The following is a 24,855-nucleotide window of genomic DNA, read 5'->3' as shown; positions in this document are numbered from 1 at the left end:
CATCGCTGGATGCCAGCTGCCATTGCCAAAGCCTGTAAGGATCTTTAACAAACGATTGTCCAGGGCAAGGTTAGTTGTTGAATGCACCTTTGGGATTCTGGCAGCCCGGTGGAGAATGCATCGGAGAGTGCTTGGTCTCAGCCCCTCAAATGTCGATGCCTGCGTGAAAGCCACATGTGTTCTCTATAGCTACCCGCGGAGGTCATTCCAGGAGCCTCTCCGGATGGAGATGGGCACGCCAAATGGTCACCTACCTGATGTCACCAGGGCAGGTGCCAACAACGCCCCCAGACAGGCACTCCAGGTGAGGGAGAAGCTGACCACCTACTTCTCATCGCCAGCAGGTGAAGTCCCATGGCAGTATGTCGTGGAGTGAAACTGCTCTTTTAAGAGCCCCCTAACACAAAGGTTATTTTAAGAACCATCCACTGTTGTCCATAAAGTTGCATTTTTCCCCAGATTACTTTATGTATCATTGTCTCTCCTCATTTGGAAGTTATATTTAAGTGACATTTGGGAGTAAAGACCACACCTTAAAACCCCTTCCCTCTCCCACTAACGTCAGTATTATACACACCTGGCATGGTACATCAGGTGAGCAGGAGCACTAATTAAGGTTATACGACATAGAGTTAGTATGATAACAAAGGGAAAGGGTAACCTAGGGTCCATACAAATAGTACAGTTTACCACCATGTTCACTGGCCTGACAAAATACAGGTGGGAAAAAAACTAATTAGGAAGAGAATGTGTTTTTACTTTCATCAAGAAATAAGCAGATTAAGGCTAAATGAGATATTAATAAACAACTGAAACAACTGACTATGAAAACATTATTTAATTAGTATTCAAGTACAGGAAAGAACATGACAGGTATGTGTGTTGGAAAAATGTTGGAAAAAAATTTGAACTATTAAAAGAGGTGTGTATGTGCGTGTAAAAAATAAATAAAATGAATGTGTAGCCTGTAATCTGTAAGAGAACAACAAGAGCATGTATTTTTGACACAACTGCAGACAGATACAGGGACAACTCATAAAGCCTAGACGTAGTAGGGGAACTTCAGACATGGCCATAAAGAGAGAGAGGGCAGGGCACAGGAGATCTGAGGGACAGAGAGGAGTGAAGGAGAGGTGTGTGTGAAGAGCATCTGTGAATTCTCCGGTGTGTGAGTTTCAATTCTGTCAATTCAGAAATCTGTGTAACACTAATAATGAATGCTATCCTAAGACTTTATAAACAAATTACTTTATGAATTGACTAAATTTAAAGGGAACTGATGTGTGTGAAAAGAACGGTACAATGAGGGAGGAGCCAAAACAGCAACCAGACAACACCTCTCCTCTTCCTGTCCTTCCTCTCCTCTTCCTGTCCTTCCTCTCCTCTTCCTGTCCTTCCTGTCCTCTCCCTGTCCTTCCTCTCCTCTCCCTGTCCTTCCTCTCCTCTTCCTGTCCTTCCTCTCCTTCCTCTCCTCTTCCTGTCCTTCCTCTCCTCTTCCTGTCCTTCCTCTCCTCTTCCTGTCCTTCCTCTCCTCTTCCTGTCCTTCCTCTCCTCTTCCGGTCCTTCCTGTCCTTCCTCTCCTCTTCCTGTCCTTCCTGTCCTCTTCCTGTCCTTCCTGTCCTTCATCTCCTCTTCCTGTCCTTCCTCTCCTCTTCCTGTTCTTCCTCTCCTCGTCCTGTCCTTCCTCTCCTCTTCCTGTCCTTCCTCTCCTCTTCCTGTCCTTCCCGTCCTTCCTCTCCTCTTCCTGTCCTTCCTCTCCTTCCTCTCCTCTTCCTGTCCTTCCTCTCTTTCCTCTCCTCTTCCTGTCCTTCCTCTCCTCTTCCTGTCCTTCCTCTCCTCTTCCTGTCCTTCCTCTCCTTCGTCTCCTCTTCCTGTCCTTCCTCTCCTCTTCCTGTCCTTCCTGTCCTTCCTGTCCTTCCTCTCCTCTTCCTGTCCTTCTTGTCCATCCTCTCCTCTTCCTGTCCTTCCTGTCCTTCCTCTCCTCTTCCTGTCCTTCCTGTCCTTCCTCTCCTCTTCATGTCCTTCCTGTACTTCCTGTCCTTCCTCTCCTCTTCCTGTCCTTCTTGTCCTTCCTCTCCTCTTCCTGTCCTTCCTGTCCTTCCTCTCCTCTTCCTGTCCTTCCTGTCCTTCCTCTCCTCTTCCTGTCCTTCTTGTCCTTCCTCTCCTCTTCCTGTCCTTCTTGTACTTCCTCTCCTCTTCCTGTCCTTCTTGTACTTCCTCTCCTCTTCCTGTCCTTCTTGTCCTTCCTCTCCTCTTCCTGTCCTTCCTCTCCTCTTCCTGTCTTTCCTCTCCTCTTCATGTCCTTCCTGTCCTTCCTGTCCTTCCTCTCCTCTTCCTGTCCTTCTTGTCCTTCCTCTCCTCTTCCTGTCCTTTCTGTCCTTCCTCTCCTCGTCCTGTCCTTCCTCTCCTCTTCCTGTCCTTCCTCTCCTCTTCCTGTCCTTCCTCTCATCTTCCTGTCTTTCCCGTCCTTCCTCTCCTCTTCCTGTCCTTCCTCTCCTTCCTCTCCTCTTCCTGTCCTTCCTCTCCTCTTCATGTCCTTCCTCTCCTCTTCCTGTCCTTCCTGTCCTTCCTGTCCTTCCTCTCCTCTTCCTGTCCTTCCTCTCCTCTTCCTGTCTTTCATGTCCTTCCTCTCCCCTTCCTGTCCTTCCTCTCCTCTTCCTGTCCTTCCTCTCCTCTTCCTGTCCTTCCTGTCCTTCCTGTCCTTCCTCTCCTCTTCCTGTCCTTCCTCTCCTCTTCCTGTCTTTCATGTCCTTCCTCTCCCCTTCCTGTCCTTCCTCTCCTCTTCCTGTCCTTCCTCTCCTCTTCCTGTCCTTCCTGTCCTTCCTGTCCTTCCTCTCCTCTTCCTGTCCTTCTTGTCCTTTCTCTCCTCTTCCTGTCCTTCCTGTCCTTCCTCTCCTCTTCCTGGATTCCTGTCCTTCCTCTCCTCTTCATGTCCTTCTTGTCCTTCCTCTCCTCTTCCTGTCCTTCTTGTCTTTCCTCTCCTCTTCCTGTCCTTCCTCTCCTCTTCATGTCCTTCCTGTCCTTCCTCTCCTCTTCCTGTTCTTCCTCTCCTCTTCATGTCCTTCCTGTGCTTCCTGTCCTTCCTCTCCTCTTCCTGTCCTTCTTGTCCTTCCTCTCCTCTTCCCGTCCTTCCTGTCCTTCCTCTCCTCTTCCTGTCCTTCCTTTCCTTCCTCTCCTCTTCCTGTCCTTCCTCTCCTCTTCCTGTCCTTCCTGTCCTTCCTCTCCTCTTCCTGTCTTCTTGTCCTTCATCTCCTCTTCCTGTCCTTCCTGTCCTTCCTCTCATCTTCCTGTCCTTCCTGTCCTTCCTGTCCTTCCTCTCCTCTTCCTGTCCTTCCTCTCCTCTTCATGTTCTTCCTGTCTTTCATGTCCTTCCTCTCCTCTTCCTGTCCTTCTTGTCCTTCCTCTCCTCTTCCTGTTCTTCTTGTCCTTCATCTCCTCTTCCTGTCCTTTCTGTCCTTCCTGTCCTTCCTCTCCTCTTTATGTCCTTCCTGTCCTTCCTGTCCTTCCTCTCTTCTTCCTGTCCTTCTTGTTCTTCCTCTCCTCTTCCTGTCCTTCTTGTCCTTCCTCTCCTCTTCCTGTCCTTCTTGTCCTTTCTCTCCTCTTCCTGTCCTTCCTGTCCTTCCTCTCCTCTTCCTGGATTCCTGTCCTTCCTCTCATCTTCCTGTCCTTCCTGTCCTTCCTGTCCTTCCTCTCCTCTTCCTGTCCTTCCTCTCCTCTTCATGTCCTTCCTGTCTTTCATGTCCTTCCTCTCCTCTTCCTGTCCTTCTTGTCCTTCCTCTCCTCTTCCTGTTCTTCTTGTCCTTCATCTCCTCTTCCTGTCCTTCTTGTCCTTCCTCTCCTCTTCCTGTCCTTTCTGTCCTTCCTCTCCTCTTCCTGTCCTTCTTGTCCTTCCTCTCCTCTTCCTGTCCTTCCTGTTCTTCCTCTCCTCTTTATGTCCTTCTTGTCCTTCCTGTCCTTCCTCTCCTCTTCCTGTCCTTCCTGTCCTTCCTCTCCTCTTCATGTCCTTCCTGTCCTTCCTGTCCTTCCTCTCCTCGTCCTGTCCTTCTTGTCCTTCCTCTCCTCTTCCTGTCCTTCCTGTCCTTCCTCTACTCTTCCTGTCCTTCCTGTCCTTCCTGTCCTTCCTCTCCTCTTCCTGTCCTTCCTCTCCTCTTCATGTCCTTCCTCTCCTCTTCATGTCCTTCCTGTCCTTCATCTCCTCTTCCTGTCCTTCTTGTCCTTCCTCTCCTCTTCCTGTCCTTCTTGTCCTTCCTCTCATCTTCCTGTCCTTCTTGTCCTTCCTCTCCTCTTCCTGTCCTTCCTGTGAGCTGGTCGGCTAAATCCATTTCTGAAAGGGAAGAGAAAAACAACACATACAAGCTTAACATAATATAACACCATAAAAGGTGAGATTTATGTTAACTAAATACTGCTTGTATAGTGTAGTTAGTGGCATAAATATAGGAACAGTGTGGTAAAGTTGGTAATACTTGCTGTTTACTCATGGAATTTGTATTTCAGATCAAAAGATGAATATGACAGGCAAATATTTAGACAGCAATCTGTTGTTTTAGGATATTTTCTAACCCAGAAACAACAGCTATACATGTTCCTCATATTTATACTTTGATCTGAAATACCAATTAACCTACATGAGTATACTGTAAAAATGACCTACTTTACTTCACTGTCGCAACACTTAATGACACTACCTGTGATGTGGAGAGAAAAAAAAAGTACCCTTAAACTTGTCATCGAAAAGCAGCTGATACATTTTAACCTTGACTGCTGCTTTTCTTTGGCGAGGCAGCCTCTTCAGTGTTGGCACCAGGCTCATGGCAAAGAGGATCTCTTCATCCTCCTTCCTGTGAGCATCAGGTTGGGCTGCATCCCTCTCGACGGCTTGGAGGAGCCTCTGCTGAAATGAGTTGAGTGGATCTGGGGGCTGGTACCTCCGATGACGCCTGGTGTGACGTTGTTCCTCTTCGTTTCTCTCCACGGGCCACATGCTGTTCAACGAGGTCCTCAGTGGTCACTTCCGTGAGGTTCATAATAATCTCAGGTGGTCCTAGATCCAGAGGTGCTTCCTCCATTTCATAATCTTCCATGGCTGCACCGGTGGTGGTCATACTCGTGGATGATGTAGACGTTGTAGAGGGTCTTGATGCACCGGTGGCGACAACACTTGTGGATGACGTAGTAGAGGGTCTGGCTGTAAAATTGCCACTCGTTGCCCTAAGCACAATACATGGATCCAGAAAAGAATGTGGCAGAAGCGCCAAGGCTGCTGACCCAGACCTCTTCTTCTCTTTCTCTGCCCTTCTCTCTCTATGATACCTGTCCCTGAGTCCTCTCCACTTCCTCCTACAGTCTTCTTCTACATAGACATGAACATGATAAGCCAAACCATTACCTAGCATAACTATAGTTATTAGATAGCTATCATGGACATGTCACCTACTGTACACATAGACACACACGGTTATCTGACCAAATTATCATACCTCATTGACTAGGTTAGCAAGCTAGGTTAGCTAGCTAGCTAACGCTAACTAGCCACATCTAGCACAAGCTCACTACTAAACTGACCTGGCAATCCTACTATCGTGGACACATGTCTCCAAGCAGCATTTTTTGTGTTTAGGTCCCTATAGCTGTCAGCAGTTGTGTCAAAAAGACACGGTTTTGAGGATACTGCGAAAATGATTCTTTCCTCCATGTGTCCAACCTCATGCAAACATCTGCAAAAGGTACCTGCATCAGTATAGTTGCCTAGCTGCGCAAAATGTTACGCAGCAGTGATGCAATGACGCAGTCGGTGTGTTCGAAGCTTAAGGCATGGCTACGGATATTGGCTCACTACACACATGATGCCCACAGGCTGAGAACAAGACTGAGAACAGACTGAGAACAAGATATATCTCAAAGTAATGGCTGGATTGCCATAAAGTATTTTGTGCACAATCAAGACCCCAAGTGGAAAAAACCTATTGATTTGGTGACCTCTTGACTTTTCCTCTCGCGCCACCATCAGACCTTTTCATTTCCATTTCCACTTTGTTTTCCATTTCCACTTTTACAGCTGCTTATTTTCTAGGCGGTATGTATACTTGTTTCAAAAATCTGCTGCTGATTTTATAATTTTGTCTGTTATATCATTCTATAGATGTTAATTTATTTCAATTGAAAAGGTTAATGTATATTTAAGTCATCTTTATTTTAAGTTATTCATTCATGTTAAGAGAATTTTCCATTCAAGGATTTTACAATTAAAATGATATTTAGACTGTAAAAGATGGTCTTTAGCACATTTCTTATAGAGGGTATCAGTCTTGCATCATATAGTGAATTCCACTGAATGCAGAATGTTGCATGCATGTCTGCACAGTGTTATATTTTCACAGGTCACTGTCAGTAAATATCGGACAGTAAATATTGGACTACAAGAGCGTTGCAAGCCTGCAAAGGTAGAGTTATTTAAAGCTTTGAGTGGATCAATTGGGTTTTGGAGGTGTGTGGTTACAGCAATTGCACAGGGTTGGCGTGGCCTGTGGTGGTGGAGCCCAATGTGATATCTTTTCATGGGGCCCAAAATCCCTGGCGGTGCCCCTGGGTGTGGCTGGTGGTGCTGTGGTCTGGATGTATGTCCTCTCTCTCTTTGCTCTCTCTTTGCTCTCTCTCGCTCCCTCTCTCCCAACACTATAGAGATTTTACCTGGAATTTTATGACTTAATGACATGGAACTCCTCGGATGATACATGTACGAGATCCTCGCCCTCTGACGTTACCGAGGTATTTAATCTAAATAAGGAAAAGATTACATCAGGGGAAGTCAAGAGATTACCTGGGGTGTCTTTTTGTCATATTATGTAACAGGACTAGAGCAGCAAATGCCAGATGGGCTGGTCCATTTTTAGCCCAGTGGACCTGTCTAATATGTTGTTTTTTTTAGCAAAATTATCATTATCTGGCTAATAATAGGCGCCGATGTGGTGGGCTCAAGGAAAAGAATGGACCGATGTGGGGGGCTCAAGGAAAAGAATGGAACGATGTGGGGGGCTCAAGGAAAAGAATGGGCCGATGTGGGGGGCTCAAGGAAAATAATGGACCGATGTGGGGGGCTCAAGGAAAAGAATGGACCGATGTGGGGGGCTCAAGGAAAAGAATGGAACGATGTGGGGGGCTCAAGGAAAATAATGGGCCGATGTGGGGGGCTCAAGGAAAAGAATGGGCCAGTGTGTTAGAAATTCCAGGGCCGATTTTTGGTCCCAATCTGCCCCTGGCCTGCAGCAATAATAAGGTGATATACTGTATTTATTGGGACGAATGCAGTCATCTCATTCACAAAATTGTGCCACTTTCCCACGGTCAGTGGGGTTGGACCACAAAGATCCAAAAAGTCTCTGTCAACACGTTTAAAAACATGCCTTTCAGATCATATGTATGCTTATTCGTCATTAGGAGTCTACCTTTGGGAAATCCATGCAATCAAATTAACTCAAACTAAGACACAGAATGAAAACAAACATGTTGTCCTCGCATCTTCCTAATGGTTTATTTCTGTAGCCTACTCGTCTGCTATATGGGGATTAATGACATGAAGGGACGTGTGTGTGTGTGTGACTTCTTTATTAGACGGGTGTCTGATAAAGAAGCTAAACCCAGATGACTAAATCAACCCGCGGGTTTCTGTTCAGCACCTTGGACAGCACCTTCCACTACAAGCGCAGTACATAGGTTATCTGCCTCTCTCTTGACCGGATAGTAGATTATACGTTCCACCTAGCCCTAGGTGGGAAAACACAACAATTAGAAACAGACATGGCAAAATCAGCAGCTATCTTGCTGGTGTTAATTTCCTTTTTGTACATCCTATCTCAATCAGCCCATGTGGTTGCAGGATGGACAGACGAAAGGCTACCAAAGGCTGAAGTTACAGAGGACTCTAGAGAACTGGTGAGTAACCTGCTATAGTAATAAGTATTAGTTGAGGTTACGATACAATTAAGGAATGCTATTGACACTATTTGATCATACAGGCTAAACGTACTGTACATTCATAGTGAGTCATTGCAATTAACCAATAAACATGGTCTATTGTGAGGCGACAGATTTGATGTAAGGCCATTTCAATACAGCAGTGTTTTTCTCTGTGTGTGTTGCAGCTGGGTGTCCTTCATAACGTCCTAGAGAAACTCCAAAACAGAAGAATGGCTGTGTGGGAAAGAAGACAAAGCCACCTTCCTAGTGTAAGCAAGCTATTTCAGACACCACAGGTGAATAGTTGAATAGGTGATCGATTTCCCAAATGTGTGGGTCAGACCCTCTGGTGGGTTGTGGGTGGCACCTTTTGGATTGCGGGTCAAGACTACATTCTTGCTAGAGCATGTTCTGGGGGAAATAAATAAACACTCTGAAATCTTATGCTGTGTCCTTTTTTTGAAGACCACTGGAAACTACTAAAGAAACAGTCTCAAAGGATTCTATTCAGAACTGATTTAGATTATACACAGCCTTTTGAGTAACTAATGGGTACATTTAACCCCACGAATAGATGGAGTTTTTCCCACTGAATGAATACTATTCCGTAAGAATAAACAATAAAATTAGGAATAAAACATAAATGTAATAAACAGACAGAACTTTGAGCTTTGTTTATGTTATGCAGTTCATAGAAAGAGTTGTGCGGTTGCAAAAGCCTGCAAAAGACAGACCATCTTGCAGGCTGCCAACAAGGATTGTGATGGGAAAAGTACTGTCTTATGGCGACATCTAGTGGTCAAGGTACTTAAAAGTACTACGTCAACTTTTCATTCCTTGTGAATATCTCATTTGGAAAATTCTACCATATAATTTTGGTTCTATTTTCTTTCCAGTGTATAGTCGGTGACTACTGCACAGTGAAAAAGGGACCACGGTACGGCCAACTATGTGACTGTCCAAGAGGATCAAAGTGCAACCTCTTCTTCCTCAAGTGTTTGTGATTTATTTTTGTTATGGTATTAGTTAATTTATTTCTGTCTGAAATATAGTAGGATTTTGAAATTTTGCTTCGCTAACTTCTAATACATATCCTTCTTCTGACCTGTTCCATCCATGTGTTCTTTAATTTGCCTCTCATTCTACCATTCTGTTCGTTGTGCATTCAGCACAAATATGAAGGTAAGCTCAGTAAATATGAAAAAGAGAGGCTCTTTTTAATAAAAATGTTGATTAATAAACTGTCCAATTCCTTTCACAACTTACGCAGGAAAAAAACAGAATTATATTTACTACCAAAAAAAGGACATTGTGCACATACCCTAACAGTTTATTTTTATTGGTCATAAATAGAAAGTGCAATAAACTGTACAATTTGCTGCACACTTACAGCAATGTAATAATTAGGAATAGTGTTAACAGTGCTGTAAAATACATAAATACTGTAAGAAATCAGAAGAACCATGTTTTTACGAATAGTGTGTAACCAAAATTGAGCTATCTTTGTTGCAGGTGCATGGTAACAGTTGAATAAGATCAGAAAAACAAAGAAACCAGCACACTGCTCTTGATAGTGTCACTGCTCTTTATTAAGCTAGTGTGTAACCAAAAGGAAACGCTTGTCAAACGACACCATAAATAAATAGATATGTATAGTTTAGACAGACCTGAATTTCACACACAAACGTAATTGACCAATCATTGGTAAATACACCATAAGCACATTGATCACAGACCAAAAAATGTAATCTATCGTAGTGCATTAAATGTAGCTGGTAATACACATTTTTCAGAAAACAATCTTTAAAAGGAAAATACGGTACATCTTCAAAAATAACACATAGGCCTAGGTATTTGTAGTATTCGTCTCTCTGGTTGGACCAACTCAGTTATTATGGTGACAATGCAGACAATGTCAGAAAGTGAGACCAAGTTGACATGTTCAAATCCCCAAAACTGACACATGGAATAGTTAGGCAGGACTCTAATCACAGACACAATATCAACTATGACAACAACATAAAGACATGCTGTGCTGCAATATTATTAACTATACTGCAGTAATGACTTGGAACATATTGTAAGATTAGTTCAAACCAATAACTATTGTGCAGTGTATGGGTCATACTTACATAGACATTAAACAAACAAGGCCGCAACAAAACATGGTATCAAAATGGAAATAGTGATCCCAAAAGAGATACCAAGGTGCAAGTTCTGCCATTCAAATCCTTCAAACATTTGAGTGGTCAAGCGCCGGCCAACAGCACCCAGTCTCTATATGGACAGGATCTGCCTGCGGACCTTTTCAGAAGCCAGATGGTCCAGAGTTCTCTGACGAGCTATAACCACCAGGACCAAGACTACTGTCAGGCACATCATGATCCCCTCAAACCTCCAGAATAGGCGCTCATCCATCCGAGAGGAACGGCAGCTGAGAAAAGAGAAAGATAGAATTGTAGTCGGACCTGAATTGGCGGTTGCATCAATTTTGGAAAATAGTCTAATAAAAATATAGAAAAAAGGGGGTAGGCTACCTCTTGTACTCAACTTTGTTGGACTTTGCACAGTTGATCTTTTCTATGAATCCAGTTCGTTCGCAAGGTACCCATGATTTCTAGACAAACACGTGAGGGAAAGCCATAATTAAGATGCTATTGATCAGTATTACGGTGTTCAAGAAAATAGGAATTATTTTAACCCTCACCATCTGAAAGGGGTTGCACCTTGCACACTCTGTCAAAATCGAAAACTCCTCCTCTTGCCAGCAATGAAGGGATGTTGTGCTTATCTCTACAAAATAAAGAGATTACAATAGCTAGAAACTTCAATTTTAGGGTCTAGTGCAGTAGCTAGGTCAACAGCTACAGGTCAACTATTATAGCTACCCGATCTGTATTTAAGTGGTATTTAACTAGCTATGGGTCTACCTGTAGTAGAGTATTCCGCTCCTGAAATAGCACCATGGACACTGGAAGAAAATTATAGAATGGTTTGGTTTACACATTCACAGAAGTCAGAGGTTTGACGACAGCTCAGTCAGTGACACGGCTGGATGCTGCACAGCACACTCACCTAAGTGACGCAGGTACTACCAGGAGCAGTGTTAAGATCGAGAACATTCGGGAATCGCTCATTGTGCTGGTAAGGGGGGCACGTCCTCTAGACTGTCAGTAACTTCTGAGATGGCAAAATAACGTAGCTTCTGTAACGTTTGGCTTCTCGCTAGCTAGCTACATATTAGCTAAGGTTAGTTATCGGTTTAGTTACAGAAGTATATTTACAGCAGCTAACCCACTACGGAATACTCAAGTGTCAATGTAAGCATCTTTAAATGTTACTTATTCCATTATCAAATGTTTTGGCTTGGCAGAATTGTAGCCATTTTGAATCCTCGAAGTTCCTCCCCATGTCACCTGACCTGAGTGACATACTTGAAGTGCTCTCCCCAGCCCTAGTGGTGACAAGTAGGCATTTAAGTCAGTTGGTAACTTTCTGGCTCGTGTCTATGCTGTGAGTGACAATTACATGTCTACTGAAGGGCAATAATGAACTGGAGCTATGTTTCTATTTCTTGACATAATAATGTTTATATCATTGGGTAGCAACACCTTTAAATATTTTTATTAAAACAATGTTGAACATATCAAAACACAAGAATATTTGTAACAGTTGGGCCATTCTTTCATTCTCAAAAAACATTCTCGGACAGGAACCGGTTGGATAACTAGTCCTCTTACTACAAATGGTGGCAATATTTCTCAGCTAAAATAAATCCACAATGCAGCCAAACCTGGCTAGCTGAGGTACATACCGTTGTCTTTCACAAATTAATGACAAAAAAAGACTCCGTTTTGAAACATAACATTGTAGCAAACACATGAAATTCATAGTGTGAAGTGTCTTGGACAAACCCATAATGTACCTGAGCAAAGAGAATTGGTTAGCTTGCTTGTGATTTTACTGAACAATTAATTATTTTCTTAGACAAGTCCTGCAGACCTTCATACTTATTTCTTAGGCAAGGTTTTAGACCACCCTGCTCAGCACAGAGCTAAGCTTATAAATGAATAAATTATGAAAAGAACATAACAGCTCAAGTGTGTGAAACAGTTAAAGTATGACTCTAGAGAGCTCTAATTCAGCCACATAACACATGCTTCTGGGCTTGTGTGTGTACCACCACATATTTGTCCACAAATAGTGCTGTCCAACAATAGTTCTGAGTAAGCCAGAGACCCTGGTTGTCACATCCATCTGTTTCCAGTGAGGGGCAGTTCTACTAATGAATTACCCCTGGACAGCCTCAGCGCATTTGTTGATGCTGCCTACACCAGTCTTCCAGCAGGGTTTTACTCAATGTAGTCAGAGCCTGCCATGGTCATGTAGGAATCCAGCTCTGCGTCTAGGTGGCTCTTGGTCATTGACATGTAGTCGTCTAGTTGGTTGTCCAGCTCCTCTTTGGTGGGGATTTTTTCAGGTATGCCTAGGCCCCAGAACCCTCCCCGGCCACGCAGGCCCAGACCCGCTCCTCTGCCTGGTAGGGATGACAAGATATGAGCGAGGGCATTGGGAGAAGGGAGGGCAGAGTATGCACAGTTAAGAGAGTTCTCTCACCTCTTCCTCTCAGGCCCAGTCCATTCCTGGCTCCGCAGCTAACCAGCACTCCAGCATTGTTAAGCTGGCCACCTTGCAGCCTCAAGCCCTGACGAAACCTAAGCTTAGTCACCCCTCCCCGGGCACGCATCTGATTCACACCTGAACGAGAGAGGGATACAAAGTTAAACTGGCTCCAACTGTTACAGTTGGAAAACAGTACACCCACCTCTGAAAGCATAGCCACCTCTGAAAAAGCCCCTTCTGTTGTTTCCGCACACTCTGAAACCTCCTCGGTTCATCCCTCGCAGTCCCCTTACAGCAAACCCTTGGCTTCTGGTGGCCCCCCGCATCAGGGTCCCCATGGGCTGACCTAGCCCTGCCAGGACATTGCCCTTCCCCAGGTGCTGATTCAGGCTCTGTGGGACATTGGAACATACCAGAGTTTGGGTGTATTCCATTTCAATTCAATAGATGAACTGAAAGTCAAGACATGACATGCCCAGGAGGTGGCGCCCTTGGTTTCAAAATTCAAATGAACTTTTCAATGCTTCTAATCTAGTCCACGTCTTAATTTCTCTGGTCTCTTGTTAAAAAGGAAAAAAATAGTGATACTAAGGTAGTTCTGATCTGGGGTGCGTTCAGCTTTTAATTCAACGGAAACGATTCTGAACGACAAGTTGAAGAACGGTGTGATTATGGTGGCGCAGAGGGAGATAACTCGACAGACATGTACATATTACCTGAACTAACTGGTGTCCCCGCACATTGTACCGGTACCCCCCCCCCCCTGTATATAGTCTCACTATTGTTATTTTACTGCTGCTCTTTAATTACTGGTTACTTTTATTTCTTATTAAATTTTGTAATGTTTTTAAACTGCATTGTTGGTTAGGAACTCATAAGTAAGCATTTCACTGTACACCTGTTGTATTCAGCACATGTGACTAATACAATTTGATTTGATTGTATGGTCAGATGGTATGGTGTGTGCTGCACAAGTTGTGATTTTAAAATGGTCACACCCATATTGATCATGCCACACCCACCAAAGTGGTGCACACCGTTTTGGGGAAACATGCCCTTCAGTACAAACTGTCATGGAATGTTGCATCGAACTGAATGCAGCCCTGGATTAGTGACACTGAATCTAATTAACTAACCTAGACAGGTTGAAAAGTGGATGGTTAGTTCCCTCACCTTGGGCTGCAAGGCAGCCTGCACAGAGGTCCTGTTCTCCATCTGCAGAGCCAGTCTCCTGTTGCGGACACTGGCCACTTGCTGTATGTTGCCTCGTATAGCCACTGGCTCCAGCTGCTTGTTGTTCAGCATGGTCGTGAAGCTTGGAGGAGCAGGGGTTGAGGGTTAAAGGAGGTCAGAATGGGGCAGGGGTGTCAAAGTCATTCAATGGAGGGCCGAGTGTTAGCTGGTTTGTACGTTAACCTTGAATTTGTGTCCAATTAAGACCGAGACAACCAGGTGAGGGGAGTTCCTAACTGATCAGTGACTTTACTTGATCAAGTACAAGGGAGGAGTGAACCTGCAGACACTTGTCCCTCAGTGGAATAGGGTGATATAGGATAGGAGGTGGGAGGGTTTAAGAACCACAGGAGGCTGGTGGCAGCATAATTGGGGAGAATGGGCTTATGGTTTAGTGAAATGGTACTAAATACAGCAAACACCTGGTTTCAAGGCATTTGATGCCATTCGCTCCGTTCCAGCCATTATTATGAGCCATCCTCCCATCAGCAGACTCCTGTGTTAATTAAGAACATACTACTTAGCATACTACGGTATCCATGTAGTTGCATTCCCCTGCCACTTACTGCCTATAACAGGGGTGGGCAACTCCAGTCCTCGAGGGCCTGATTGGTGTCACACTTTCTCCATCCCTAACAAACACAGCTGATTAAATCAAAATGCATTCTAAAGTGAAGATCATGATTAGGTGATTATTGGAGTCAGGTGTGTTAGCTGGGGCAAAACTGACACCAATCAGGCCCTCCATATACAATACACATGTGTACATAGGCAAAGTCCCCCAATTATCCAGCAGACCAGTTTGGCCTTGGACTCTGGATGTTGTATCAAGGGGGAAGAAAGACTGATAAGAGAAAAGACACCTAGTCATAACAGGGTTAGCAATGAGCAAGATATGAAGTACAGGAGGTGGCCTCTGCAAACTCATCACAACTGGCTTATGGTAGTCTCACCGATCGTTGAGGGAAACTGTTGAGGTGCTTTTCAGCACGATTTTCTCTGTTGGTGAAGTCATTGCGTCTGTTTGCTGATACATTCCTGTGGAGACACTCAAAAGGGAGACCGATATATTGCAATGGAACAAAAGCATAACTTTAGTTGGTAACTACAGTGACAATTTGAGAATGACCTAATATGTTAGGCTAGGAAACTACCTTGTAACATGAGTTTCAAATACATACTAGCTACTAACTAGCTGTTCATTCGTTTGACATGCTGGCTTGGTCGGTAAACTTTTGCTAATTTTCTACTATGTGAGATGGTAGCTAAACCTCAAAACTAGATAAACCTACTAACTAGCTTTCTATCAAGCTGAGCACGCTAACGTTACTCTTACTCACTTTTTAGAACGGCACTGGCAGATAGGGAAGATGCCAGCAAAAATTTGGTTAGCCTCCCCCTCTTGACTGTCCACACCAAAGAGGCACCTGCACAACATAAAATAAAAAGTTATTCTCAACTAAGGAAAGACTCAAGCATCATACTGTAGTTACCGCCCAAAATATAAACGCAATAATTAAATCAAACTCGCACAGTGATTCAAACACATGCGGAAAACTACAAATGCACGTTTACAAATCAAGAACTGATGGAAGGTTGCATTTTTGCAGTATATAGATAATTAATTTGACTAAGACCCCAAATACAAAATCATTTTTTGAAAGTCGGTTAAAAAAAATGAAAGTTTATGACACTGTCCAAGTAAGATTTCAAAACGGTACCAATATATTTTGCTGCATAACATTGGAATTGAGGAACAGAGGGCTAAGCAGCAATGGAGCTACCGGAGCGATGTACAAACATGTGTGTGTAAAGTAGCACATGTGCAGAAGGTACGGATATATTATGCTATTGGGTAGAGGTGTCCAGAGAGTATGGTAATGAAGCGACTCCGTTCCCTATTTAGTGCACTTATTTTAACCAGAGAGCCATTTGTGACTCAAATTCAATCCATGTAGTAGTGTGTGCACGAATAGCCTAGCTGGGAGAGACAGAGGTACAATTTACAAGAAATCCACCTGTTCCTGGTAAAGTAGCTGATAAACTATCCACCTACTGCTATCTTAATATTCTAGCCTGGTGTATTTATTGTAAGTGCAACACTACCCTTCTGAGTTCCCATAAGGTACATGCAACACATACTTGAAACAAATCATCCACTTTGTGTAGAGAGCAGATTATCTAAAACACCATTAGTCTATAAAACACAAGCTGTGGATTTTTATATATATATATACTAATGAGAAAAAAAGTGGCAATATACTCTTCTATGCAAAGCCTAACTGGCTTTTGTGTAGCCAACAAAAAATAATACATTACAGTAAAAAAACTGCTTAGCCACTGGAGGGCAGCACAGTCTCATATTTAACAGTCATTGAAATCTACCGTTATTTGTGGAAATGTGAGATTTATTTTTGCAGAAATGTCACTGATCAAGAAATGCACAAGACAATGGTCATATGATGTGTATTAGATGTATTAGATGTGTATGTATGCATGCATGCATGTTTTGGAATATAGCTAGCTATTACAAGGGCACAATATCCAAGCCATACATACAGCCTCATGATGATGTTGGCTGTTGTGCTTTTATCCTGGTTATTGTTATGAAATTGGAGGTCCATTATTGCGTTACTGTGCTCAGTATTGATGTGTTTAACTACTAATGTGTATTTGTTCACATATTACCTTGGTGAAATACAATTATTATTGCGGACATCTTCATTGGTATGGACCATTGTGGGATTCTTTCCAGCTAGCTACGTTTCTTTGACGTCAGAATTTAATGCGGCTGATGCCCAACCATAGAGAATGATAGAGGCCTAGTAGTGGCCAAAATGCTTTATTAGCATGGGCAGCGCCATTGAGGGCTTCCACCACTTTACTGTAGTCTACTGGGTGGGACTTCTAACTTCATGGACATGATTCCAACAGGGTCACCAGGAGGGATCAGTCAATCGTGAAGAAGAAACTGACTACTTTAAATTGGAGATAGTCTCAATGGTGCTGCCCATGCTGTCACAGACCCTATAATTGCACAGATACAAACATTGGTCTTCTATCTATCTCTATGTGTCAAACACACTTACGGCGCCGCCGCAACCGTTTCTGGGAGGAGAATGATTTCGATGAGAGCTGCAATTCAATCCCAGGAACGTTGCAATGCCTTGTTTCACTGATGAGGTTTGGGTATAGGCACCGTGTGAGTGTCATTGGTAATCGCAACAGAGGAGGATAAGATTCGCTAATAATAAACTTTATCGCGGGTAGAACGAAGGACATTATTTATCATCCAGTCTACTAGCTAGCTGAAGATTTCGGCTTGATGTTTACTGGAGAGAGAGTGGTAAGTCCGACCAGCCGTTGTTAGCTTGCTAGCTTGTAGCTAGGGTTAGTTATCAGTATATTTGAGGTTACGTTAGCTAAACTCACGTTAACCAACGTTCGTTCATACAATCATTTGAGGAAATTACAATTAGATCGGCGCCGCCAGCTGCGTTTATACAACGTCAAAATAGGTTGTTACCCAGTAATACCTAGCTAGTTAAGTAACTAACGTTTGCTAGCTACTGTTAGATAGCTAACGCGTTACTCGGTGAATGAACGAGGCACTAGTACGGTAACGTAGCTAACACAGGCCTATCAAGCTGTTTCTCTGTCTCATGTGATGGAAGCTTACGCGTTAACTAACTAGCCAACTGCTTTCGTGGACTAACTAACTAAAACATTAGCTAGCCAAGTATAATAATCTCTGTCAAATAGCTAGTTAACTAACTTTTAGCAACTTGAAATTGGCTAACTAGCTAGCTAAGTTAGTAAGCTAGCTACTGTACTGTATCTTGTCATGACAACCAAATCACCTGACCTGATCCCATTTAGCAATTGTGTGGTAGTTAAAATAATGTGTTAACTAAATACTTATCTATATGTAACTAGTAGTTATGTTCCCGTACAGTATTGGCTTCAGTTCATAGCTACATTGTCATTGTAGCTAGCTAGGTATTTAGTAATGTGTGGTGTATGTTATGGCTACATTTTCAAGAAGGAAATACTGTAGTGTCCATTGATTTATGAATGATGGAACGTCTTTGAGGCCCGAGTGTCTTTGAATATAACCCATGTGGGGTTAATGGCTGCATTAACTAAATCCTACCAGTTGAACCTGCAAATAAGCTAACACAATTCTCCTATCAGTCATAATTCCTTGCAACTTTGAAACTCAGTGGGTCTGTAAGGCTAAACATTACAGATATTAAATCAACCCTTTTGTAAGTTAATTTGGTGTTTTACTTCATGTCTACGAGCTTCACTGCTAGACCCTTGGCTTTGTTTTTGTTGAACAACAGAAACTCAGGGGTGTAATCATTACTCCAAACAGTCTCAAAACGTTCTGTTTTGCAATGAAATCTAGCGTTTCTACTGGACAGATTCAGGTAGGGCCCTAACTGTTTGCTGAACCTTCCCAATAGAAATGGTCATTTCTGTTGCGAACAGAACGTTTGGCAACTGTTTGAAGTAATGATTACACCCCAGTACAAATCTGTGAGAATGTTCCGCAATGAAGGTTTGAGTCAGGTGGTAGGCCTTATTTCCTTCAATTCACTTAAGTGAAGTTTTGTTCTGTTGATATTCTGATGTGATTTTCTCTCATTGTTACTTAGGAAGTGGACATCATGGGCACGACATTAACATCCAACGTGTTGAAGTAAAGTGGACCCACGAGACTGCTTAAAACCCATCCCCAGCCATGGCAGGCTTCAAGCGAGGGTATGATGGCAAGATTGCAGGGCTTTATGACCTGGACAAGACGCTGGGCCGGGGCCACTTCGCCGTGGTCAAACTGGCGCGCCACGTCTTCACGGGGGAGAAGGTGGCGGTCAAGGTCATAGACAAGACCAAGTTGGACACGGTTGCCACGGGTCACCTGTTCCAGGAAGTGCGTTGTATGAAGCTGGTGCAGCACCCCAACATTGTCCGGCTCTACGAGGTCATTGACACGCAGACCAAGCTCTACTTGATCCTGGAGCTGGGCGACGGAGGAGACATGTTCGATTACATCATGAAGCACGAGGAGGGCCTCAGTGAGGAGCTGGCCAAGAAGTACTTTGCCCAGATCGTCCATGCCATCTCCTACTGCCACCGGCTGCATGTGGTGCACCGTGACCTCAAGCCGGAGAACGTGGTGTTCTTTGAGAAGCAGGGAGTGGTGAAGCTCACTGACTTTGGCTTCAGCAACAAGTTTCAGCCAGGGAAGAAGCTCACCACCAGCTGTGGCTCGCTGGCTTACTCTGCCCCAGAGATCCTGCTGGGAGATGAGTACGATGCTCCGGCCGTAGGTAAGACATTCAAGCTTGTAGGCCTGGATACATTAGACGGATGACGTTTGACGCTGTCTGCCGTAGATTGTTTTTTGATTTGAACCTTTTATTCAACTAGGCAAGTCAGTTAACAACAAATTTTTATTTACAATGACGGCCTGCAAACAGTGGGTTAACTGCCTTGTTCAGGAGTACAATGACAGATTTTTACCTTGTCAACTCAGGGATTTGATCTAGCAACCTTTTGGTTACTGGCCCAACGCTCTAACCACTAGGCTATCTGTCTCCCCAGATAGCCTATCTCTTAGAGTCATAGTTCGATTGTATTGACCTGGGCTGGCTGTAATCTTTGGCACTTAGTCTAATAGGCATGTGTTGAAAACCCTTCTCAAGGTAATGGCCTTGTATCAGCAAGCTCACAACCCTGTGTCATGGGGCCATGGTGATTCTGTGAGATTGTTGCATGGACTTGAGAGCTAAGGATTGCAGAGTCTAAAAAATTGAGTTGTATGCTGACCTTTGACATTGCCTTACCGTAGCCTAGAAAGGATTACTTATGTGTATGTATGACGGTTTAGGCTGGTTTTGAACTTGCAATTTCAGAAGTGCAAGGTTATGTTGTAGCTAGGGAAGCAAGTAACTGCTATGTGTTGCTATGATACACAAGGCCAGTTCTCCTGGTGTTGGTGCCTAGAGTGTTTCATTGCACTTAATTAACTGGCTCATTGATTTCCTGTGTGGACTGACTGACTGTAGTGCATACAGCAGCAGCACTGACTTATCCAATAACCTCCCGTGTGCCAAACCACGCATTTACATATCAAATCATTTGTAAGATGATTACTTATATTCTATGATACAATCTATTTCTTTAACATTTCACTGTCCCAGACGTTTGAAAGGAGAGTCTGCAATACTCCCAATGTTATAAACACGCAAATCTCAAAATATAGGCCCTAGGCATGATAATGCCTTTCGATAAGCATTTGTGTTAGCCATTATTGCTTCCCCTATTTGACTGACTGTCACACTTGTAGGGTGTAACTGTAACCTGAGGAAACTGTGGTCACTCTATCTCTCTCACATACACACACACTGTTTCTTTGCAAAGAAGGACAGAGCATCTAATCTTACAGTAATAGGTCTGGGGCTGTGTGCAGCCTGTGTTGTGTTGTAATTGTCATGGTTGTGCGTCAGATGAAGGTCCCTAGGGAGGAGAAGAGAGAAGGCTGACTGCTGTTAATTGCAGCCCGGTTACAATCGCCGGCTCTAGGCAGAACAGTTAATCCATCCTTTGTTTGTACTGAACATCTAGTGCTGAAGCCCTGATTAAACATTTGACTATTGACATTGTGGGGTTGATTAAAATACATTTCTACATGATAGCCAGTGGAAGCCTCGCACACAATTTCTATGGTTTCCAGCATAGCCCTGCCAAATCAATATTCCATCCTGCAGCCTCTCTGTCCAGAGCTGTGTCACAGGCCCATCTCAATGCCTCTAATCCATCAATTCACCCTCTCACTGAACACACATTGAGCCAGCAGCAGTGTTGCCTGACCCTGGACTGGTGGGATGGATGAGCACTCAGAGTATAAGTGTGAGAGAGTAGAGCTTACCTATGACCCATGGCTCTGCTCCACTGTCTCGGGGCTCTGCTCCACTGTCTCGGGGCTCTGCTCCACTGTCTCGGGGCTCTTGGCTTGCGTACTGTTACGTTTTGGTGACTCTTGTCTGGGGACAATTAGTCAGAACTCCTGGGAGAGAGCCTAGCGAAAAAATAAAAATCTCTCACCTCCTCGCCCTCCATCGCCTATGATTGGTGCCGGAGGGCCAGGCAGAGTGAGCATCCTAAATGGCGTCCTATTCCCTATATTGTGCTCTACTTTTGACCAGAATCCCATAGGGCTCTATGCACAATATAGGGAACAGGTTGCTATTTGACACAGCCAGTGTGCAGCAAATGTTTTTGTAACTGCTCAGAGAACACCAAAGGTAGTATGAGGCCAGGAATGTGAATGAGCAAGAGTCATTGTACCAAAAGAGATAACTGTTGGGTATGTTATGATGAACACTTTTCTTGGAATGTGACCAATGAGAGAGAGAGACACACTACAGTCTACTGCCAGCCCTGTGGCTGTTTGTTGTCACTCTGCCATGTTTGTTCCTATGTAATGAGAGAACAGGGTGCTGGTGGTGTCAAGGAGGATTAGGTCAGTCTGCGAGAACAGGGTGGTGTATGGGCTTGGAGGTGTCAAGGAGGATTAGGTCAGTCTGACAGAACAGGGTGTTGTATGGGCTTGGAGGTGTCAAGGAGGATTAGGTCAGTCTGCGAGAACAGGGTGTTGTATGGGCTTGGAGGTGTCAAGGAAGATTAGGTCAGTCTGACAGAACAGGGTGTTGTATGGGCTTGGAGGTGTCAAGGAGGATTAGGTCAGTCTGACAGAACAGGGTGTTGTATGGGCTTGGAGGTGTCAAGGAAGCCCAGTCTGAGGATGATGCCACACCAATGCTGCATTCCAAATGGTAGGGGCTATAGTAGGGTGGGATTTGGTCCAGGCATCTGATGGAACAAGCTTACCTGACTGGTGTTGGTGACCTTGTACCACTCATGGTTAGACAATGCTCCTCAGAAATAACCTGTTGCATAAAAATGTAGAGAATGTTTTTTAAAGACATTTACTGTGACTATCAGCTGAGAGTATTTATATTCAACCTCTCTTTGAAAGGCAACGCACTGCAAATATTGTCTCCTGAAAAATCAACTAAATGTTGTGAGAATGCTTACTATGCAATGAATGTGCAGAGCCCAGTCACAGTGAAGTGGAGGAACAGGCTTGTTTAATTTGATGACTGAAGAGACAAATCGTGTGAGTGCTAATCAGAATGTTTATGGTCCCTCCCTGACGCACACTCAGCATGTTTTCAGCCTGTTCCCATTAATGCAGGTTCCACTAATGCTGTGAGGAACTTTCAGGTCTGATGTAGTCTAGCAGCTCTGCTCAGGATGATCTGGAAAGCCCAGCACTATAGAACGAGACGAGGGTGTGTCAATAGGTTCTTGACATTGAGCTTCCCAGTTACCACTGCGTCAAGTCATACAAGTGACTTACACTTCGTACAAGCTATTTTCAGGTCCGTGGGTCTGTACCCTCTTTGCTTTGACCCCTTGGATCTAAGTAGAGCCTTGATTTATGTCAGTGTCTCAGGTTCAATGGTATTTCTCACCTCCTAAAACCTTGACAGTAACCTTTCTCTCTGAGACCCCGAGCAGCAACCCCTCTCTCCATTCTGCCTGGCTGTGTGGCCAAGTTGGCAGGTTGTCCAGTACACACGTCATGGCTTAATGGATATAGACCTAGAACTGACCAGCCATCAGACCAGCCATCTATAAAGCTCTATTGGTCAGAGAGCAGCCATGCCAGAACTCAGAAAGAACAGAGCTCTTTGAGGTCTCTCTCTATGTGTCTGTGTAGTGTTACTGTTCAACGCCGGCCGGTGTGAATGTTCCCAGCTTCTCTCTCCCCGTGATCCGTTCAGCAGGCAGCTCCACTGCAGCGCTCCACTTGACAGCTCAGGTTCACATTGCCTGCCGCTGTGGATGTGACACTTCTGCTATTAATACATTTGTGGGACTTTTTCCAAAAGTTCAGCCTTTCTACTTTGGGCCCTGTCTCTACTGTACCAACCACATAGCTACTCAATTAATAGCCTCATCAAATGAAGTCCTCCACCACTTCATCTTATAGGCTACGTATTAAAAAGCAATGTATTACTACTTTGATTCATTCACGACTAGGGCTGGGAATTGCCAGGGACCTCACAGTAGTGTCAAGATACTTCGGTGGCGATACGATATGTATTGCGATTCTCACGGTTCTATATGTATTGCGATTCGATACTGCATTTAATATGAATAAATATATTTATTTATGATGATTTGATATTCCAGACATATTTCTCACTATTTGTCTAAGCCGAGCGCATGAGAGAAGTCATGGAAATGAAAGTGCTGAAAACATGTTGGCTCACTTGAAACATATTTTTATTTTACAAATCGATAGTTGTGAGTCAAATTATTGATATAGTATCGTCCATTTTAATATTTCGATATGTAACTGGATCATTTCCCCATCACTAATCACGACTGATCTTACATCATGATTCCCAGCTCTTCCATATTTTCATACATGAATGATTATCACTAATGAAACACATTTCAGTGTATAGTGTTGGAAATGACCCTCTCTCTCGCTCTGTGTTGTTAACTGAGGAAAAAGGCTTTCCTGGTGTGACCAGAAGAATACCCAGCTGACTGAGTGAACCAGTTCAACACTGTGATGGCACAGGGAGGGATGGGGGGATGCAGATGATTAACAGTAATTATTATTTTCACTGACCTGAGAGAAATGACTGAATGACTTTAGTTGCATCCCAAATGCCACTCTATTCCCTATTTAGTGCACTACTTTTGACCATGGCCCATAGGGTTCTGGTCATAAGTAGTGCACTATTCAAGAGAATAGGGTTCCATTTGGGATGCACAGGTTGAAGAATGAAGCACAGCAGCAACCATTTCCAATCGCCGCCTGTCCGTCTGCTGCCGTGAATTTTTCCATCAGTGGTGAATCCCACATTTGACCTCCAGATGAACCTTCTGTTGAATCTGTGTTAAGCACTGTGTGATGTGTCATGGGCAATGTGAAATGAGCCTTATGTTGGGGGCATTCATAATGTTATAGCCTACACTGATTATGCTATTACTTCGGGGTTTTGAAGTGGGAAACAATAAATGTTTATTTTTTTATTTATTTTTTTACACTGTCTCACGTTAAGACATTCCTCTCAGTATCTGTAGTATTATCAGCCTGCATACCAGACTTGTTTGCTATCATTCCACTCCTTGCCACTTGCCACTCCTTGTTATATGCCAAACAAAAATGTCCAAACTAAATCATTGCCTACTCCAAGTAACTTGTGATGCATTAACTTTTGAAAATAAGTCCTGTAAAATGTAGCCTAATGGGGACCATTGACAGAAGTACACAATATATACAGAAGTAAGTGGACACCCCTTCAAAATTGTGGATACGGCTATTTCAGCCACACCCGTTAGTGACAGATATATAAAATCGAGCACACGGCCATGCAATCTCCATAGACAAACATTTGCCGTAAAAAAGCCTTACTGAAGAGCTCAGTGACTTTCAACGTGGCATCGTCATAAGATGCCACCTTTCCAACAAGTCAGTTCGTCAAATTTATGCCCTGCAAGAACTGCCCCGGTCAACTGTAATAGATGTTATTGTGATGTGGAAATGTCTATGCATAACAGTTTCATGAAGTGGGTTTTCATGGCCGAACAGCCGCACACAAGCCTAATATCACCATGCGCAATGCCAAGCGTCGGCTGGAGTGGTCTAAAGCTCACCGCCGTTGGACTCTGAAGCAGTGGAAACGCGTTCTCTGGAGTGACGAATCATGCTTCACCATCTGGCAGTCCGACTGACAAATCTCGGTTTGGCGGATGCCAGGAGAACGCTACCTGCGCCAGTGCATAGGCTCCCTTGCTTCCAGTGAAGGGAATTCTAGACGATTCTGTGCTTCCAACTTTGTGGCAACAGCTTGGTGAAGACCCTTTCCTGTTTCAGCATGACGGTGCCCCCGTGCACAAAGCGAGTTTCAGACAGAAGTGGTTTGTTGAGATCGGTGTTGAAGAACTTGA

The 24,855-nt window shown here is 43.9% G+C and overlaps 3 protein-coding genes across 6 annotated transcripts; 1 reads left to right on the top strand and 2 right to left on the bottom strand.

Moving 5' to 3' along the window:
* Nucleotides 1-9,523: 9,523 nt before the first annotated feature.
* Nucleotides 9,524-11,384, bottom strand: LOC129848745 (protein JTB-like). The gene is made up of 5 exons (XM_055915844.1): nucleotides 11,032-11,384; nucleotides 10,887-10,927; nucleotides 10,664-10,749; nucleotides 10,494-10,573; nucleotides 9,524-10,390 (listed from the first exon to the last, which is right to left on the bottom strand). Exons 1-5 carry the CDS (start codon nucleotides 11,091-11,093, stop codon nucleotides 10,234-10,236), a joined length of 426 nt encoding a protein of 141 aa, XP_055771819.1. The 5' UTR covers nucleotides 11,094-11,384; the 3' UTR covers nucleotides 9,524-10,233.
* Nucleotides 11,385-11,564: 180 nt separating this feature from the next.
* On the bottom strand, nucleotides 11,565-15,297 carry LOC129848744 (chromatin target of PRMT1 protein-like). 4 transcript variants are annotated; one of them, XM_055915840.1, is made up of 6 exons: nucleotides 15,153-15,297; nucleotides 14,766-14,861; nucleotides 13,753-13,894; nucleotides 12,782-12,971; nucleotides 12,574-12,714; nucleotides 11,565-12,493 (listed from the first exon to the last, which is right to left on the bottom strand). In XM_055915840.1, exons 1-6 carry the CDS (start codon nucleotides 15,248-15,250, stop codon nucleotides 12,309-12,311), a joined length of 852 nt encoding a protein of 283 aa, XP_055771815.1. In that variant the 5' UTR covers nucleotides 15,251-15,297; the 3' UTR covers nucleotides 11,565-12,308. The 4 variants fall into 4 exon arrangements, with proteins under 4 accessions (XP_055771815.1, XP_055771816.1, XP_055771817.1 ...); XM_055915841.1 differs by having other exon boundaries at nucleotides 12,800-12,971; XM_055915842.1 differs by having other exon boundaries at nucleotides 14,766-14,850; nucleotides 15,153-15,235.
* A 1,465-nt stretch (nucleotides 15,298-16,762) lies between these two features.
* LOC129848747 (SNF-related serine/threonine-protein kinase-like) lies at nucleotides 16,763-19,207 on the top strand. Its single transcript, XM_055915845.1, has 2 exons — nucleotides 16,763-17,158; nucleotides 18,474-19,207. The coding sequence occupies exon 2, from the start codon at nucleotides 18,560-18,562 to the stop codon at nucleotides 19,190-19,192; it is 633 nt and encodes a 210-aa protein (XP_055771820.1). The 5' UTR covers nucleotides 16,763-17,158; nucleotides 18,474-18,559; the 3' UTR covers nucleotides 19,193-19,207.
* Nucleotides 19,208-24,855: the final 5,648 nt, after the last annotated feature.

Source organism: Salvelinus fontinalis, unplaced genomic scaffold (genome assembly GCF_029448725.1).
Source record: "Salvelinus fontinalis isolate EN_2023a unplaced genomic scaffold, ASM2944872v1 scaffold_1144, whole genome shotgun sequence".
NCBI classification, from domain to species: domain Eukaryota; kingdom Metazoa; phylum Chordata; class Actinopteri; order Salmoniformes; family Salmonidae; genus Salvelinus; species Salvelinus fontinalis.
The sequence above is the reverse complement of the archived record's forward strand: the minus strand, read 5'-3'. Positions and strand labels throughout refer to the sequence as shown.

Coding starts and splice junctions, on each gene's coding strand:
- LOC129848745 (XM_055915844.1), bottom strand. CDS start 11,093: ATGAGCGATTCCCGAATGTTCTCGATCTTAACACTGCTCCTGGTAGTA. Junction 10,928..11,031: donor GTAGTACCTGCGTCACTTAG/GTGAGTGTGCTG, acceptor ATTTTCTTCCAG/TGTCCATGGTGCTATTTCAG. Junction 10,391..10,493: donor AACAAAGTTGAGTACAAGAG/GTAGCCTACCCC, acceptor CTCTTTTCTCAG/CTGCCGTTCCTCTCGGATGG.
- LOC129848747 (XM_055915845.1), top strand. CDS start 18,560: ATGGCAGGCTTCAAGCGAGGGTATGATGGCAAGATTGCAGGGCTTTAT.
- LOC129848744 (XM_055915840.1), bottom strand. CDS start 15,250: ATGTTGTGCAGGTGCCTCTTTGGTGTGGACAGTCAAGAGGGGGAGGCT. Junction 13,895..14,765: donor ACAGTTTCCCTCAACGATCG/GTGAGACTACCA, acceptor TGCTCCTCCAAG/CTTCACGACCATGCTGAACA. Junction 12,972..13,752: donor AGGCTGCCTTGCAGCCCAAG/GTGAGGGAACTA, acceptor AATGTCCCACAG/AGCCTGAATCAGCACCTGGG.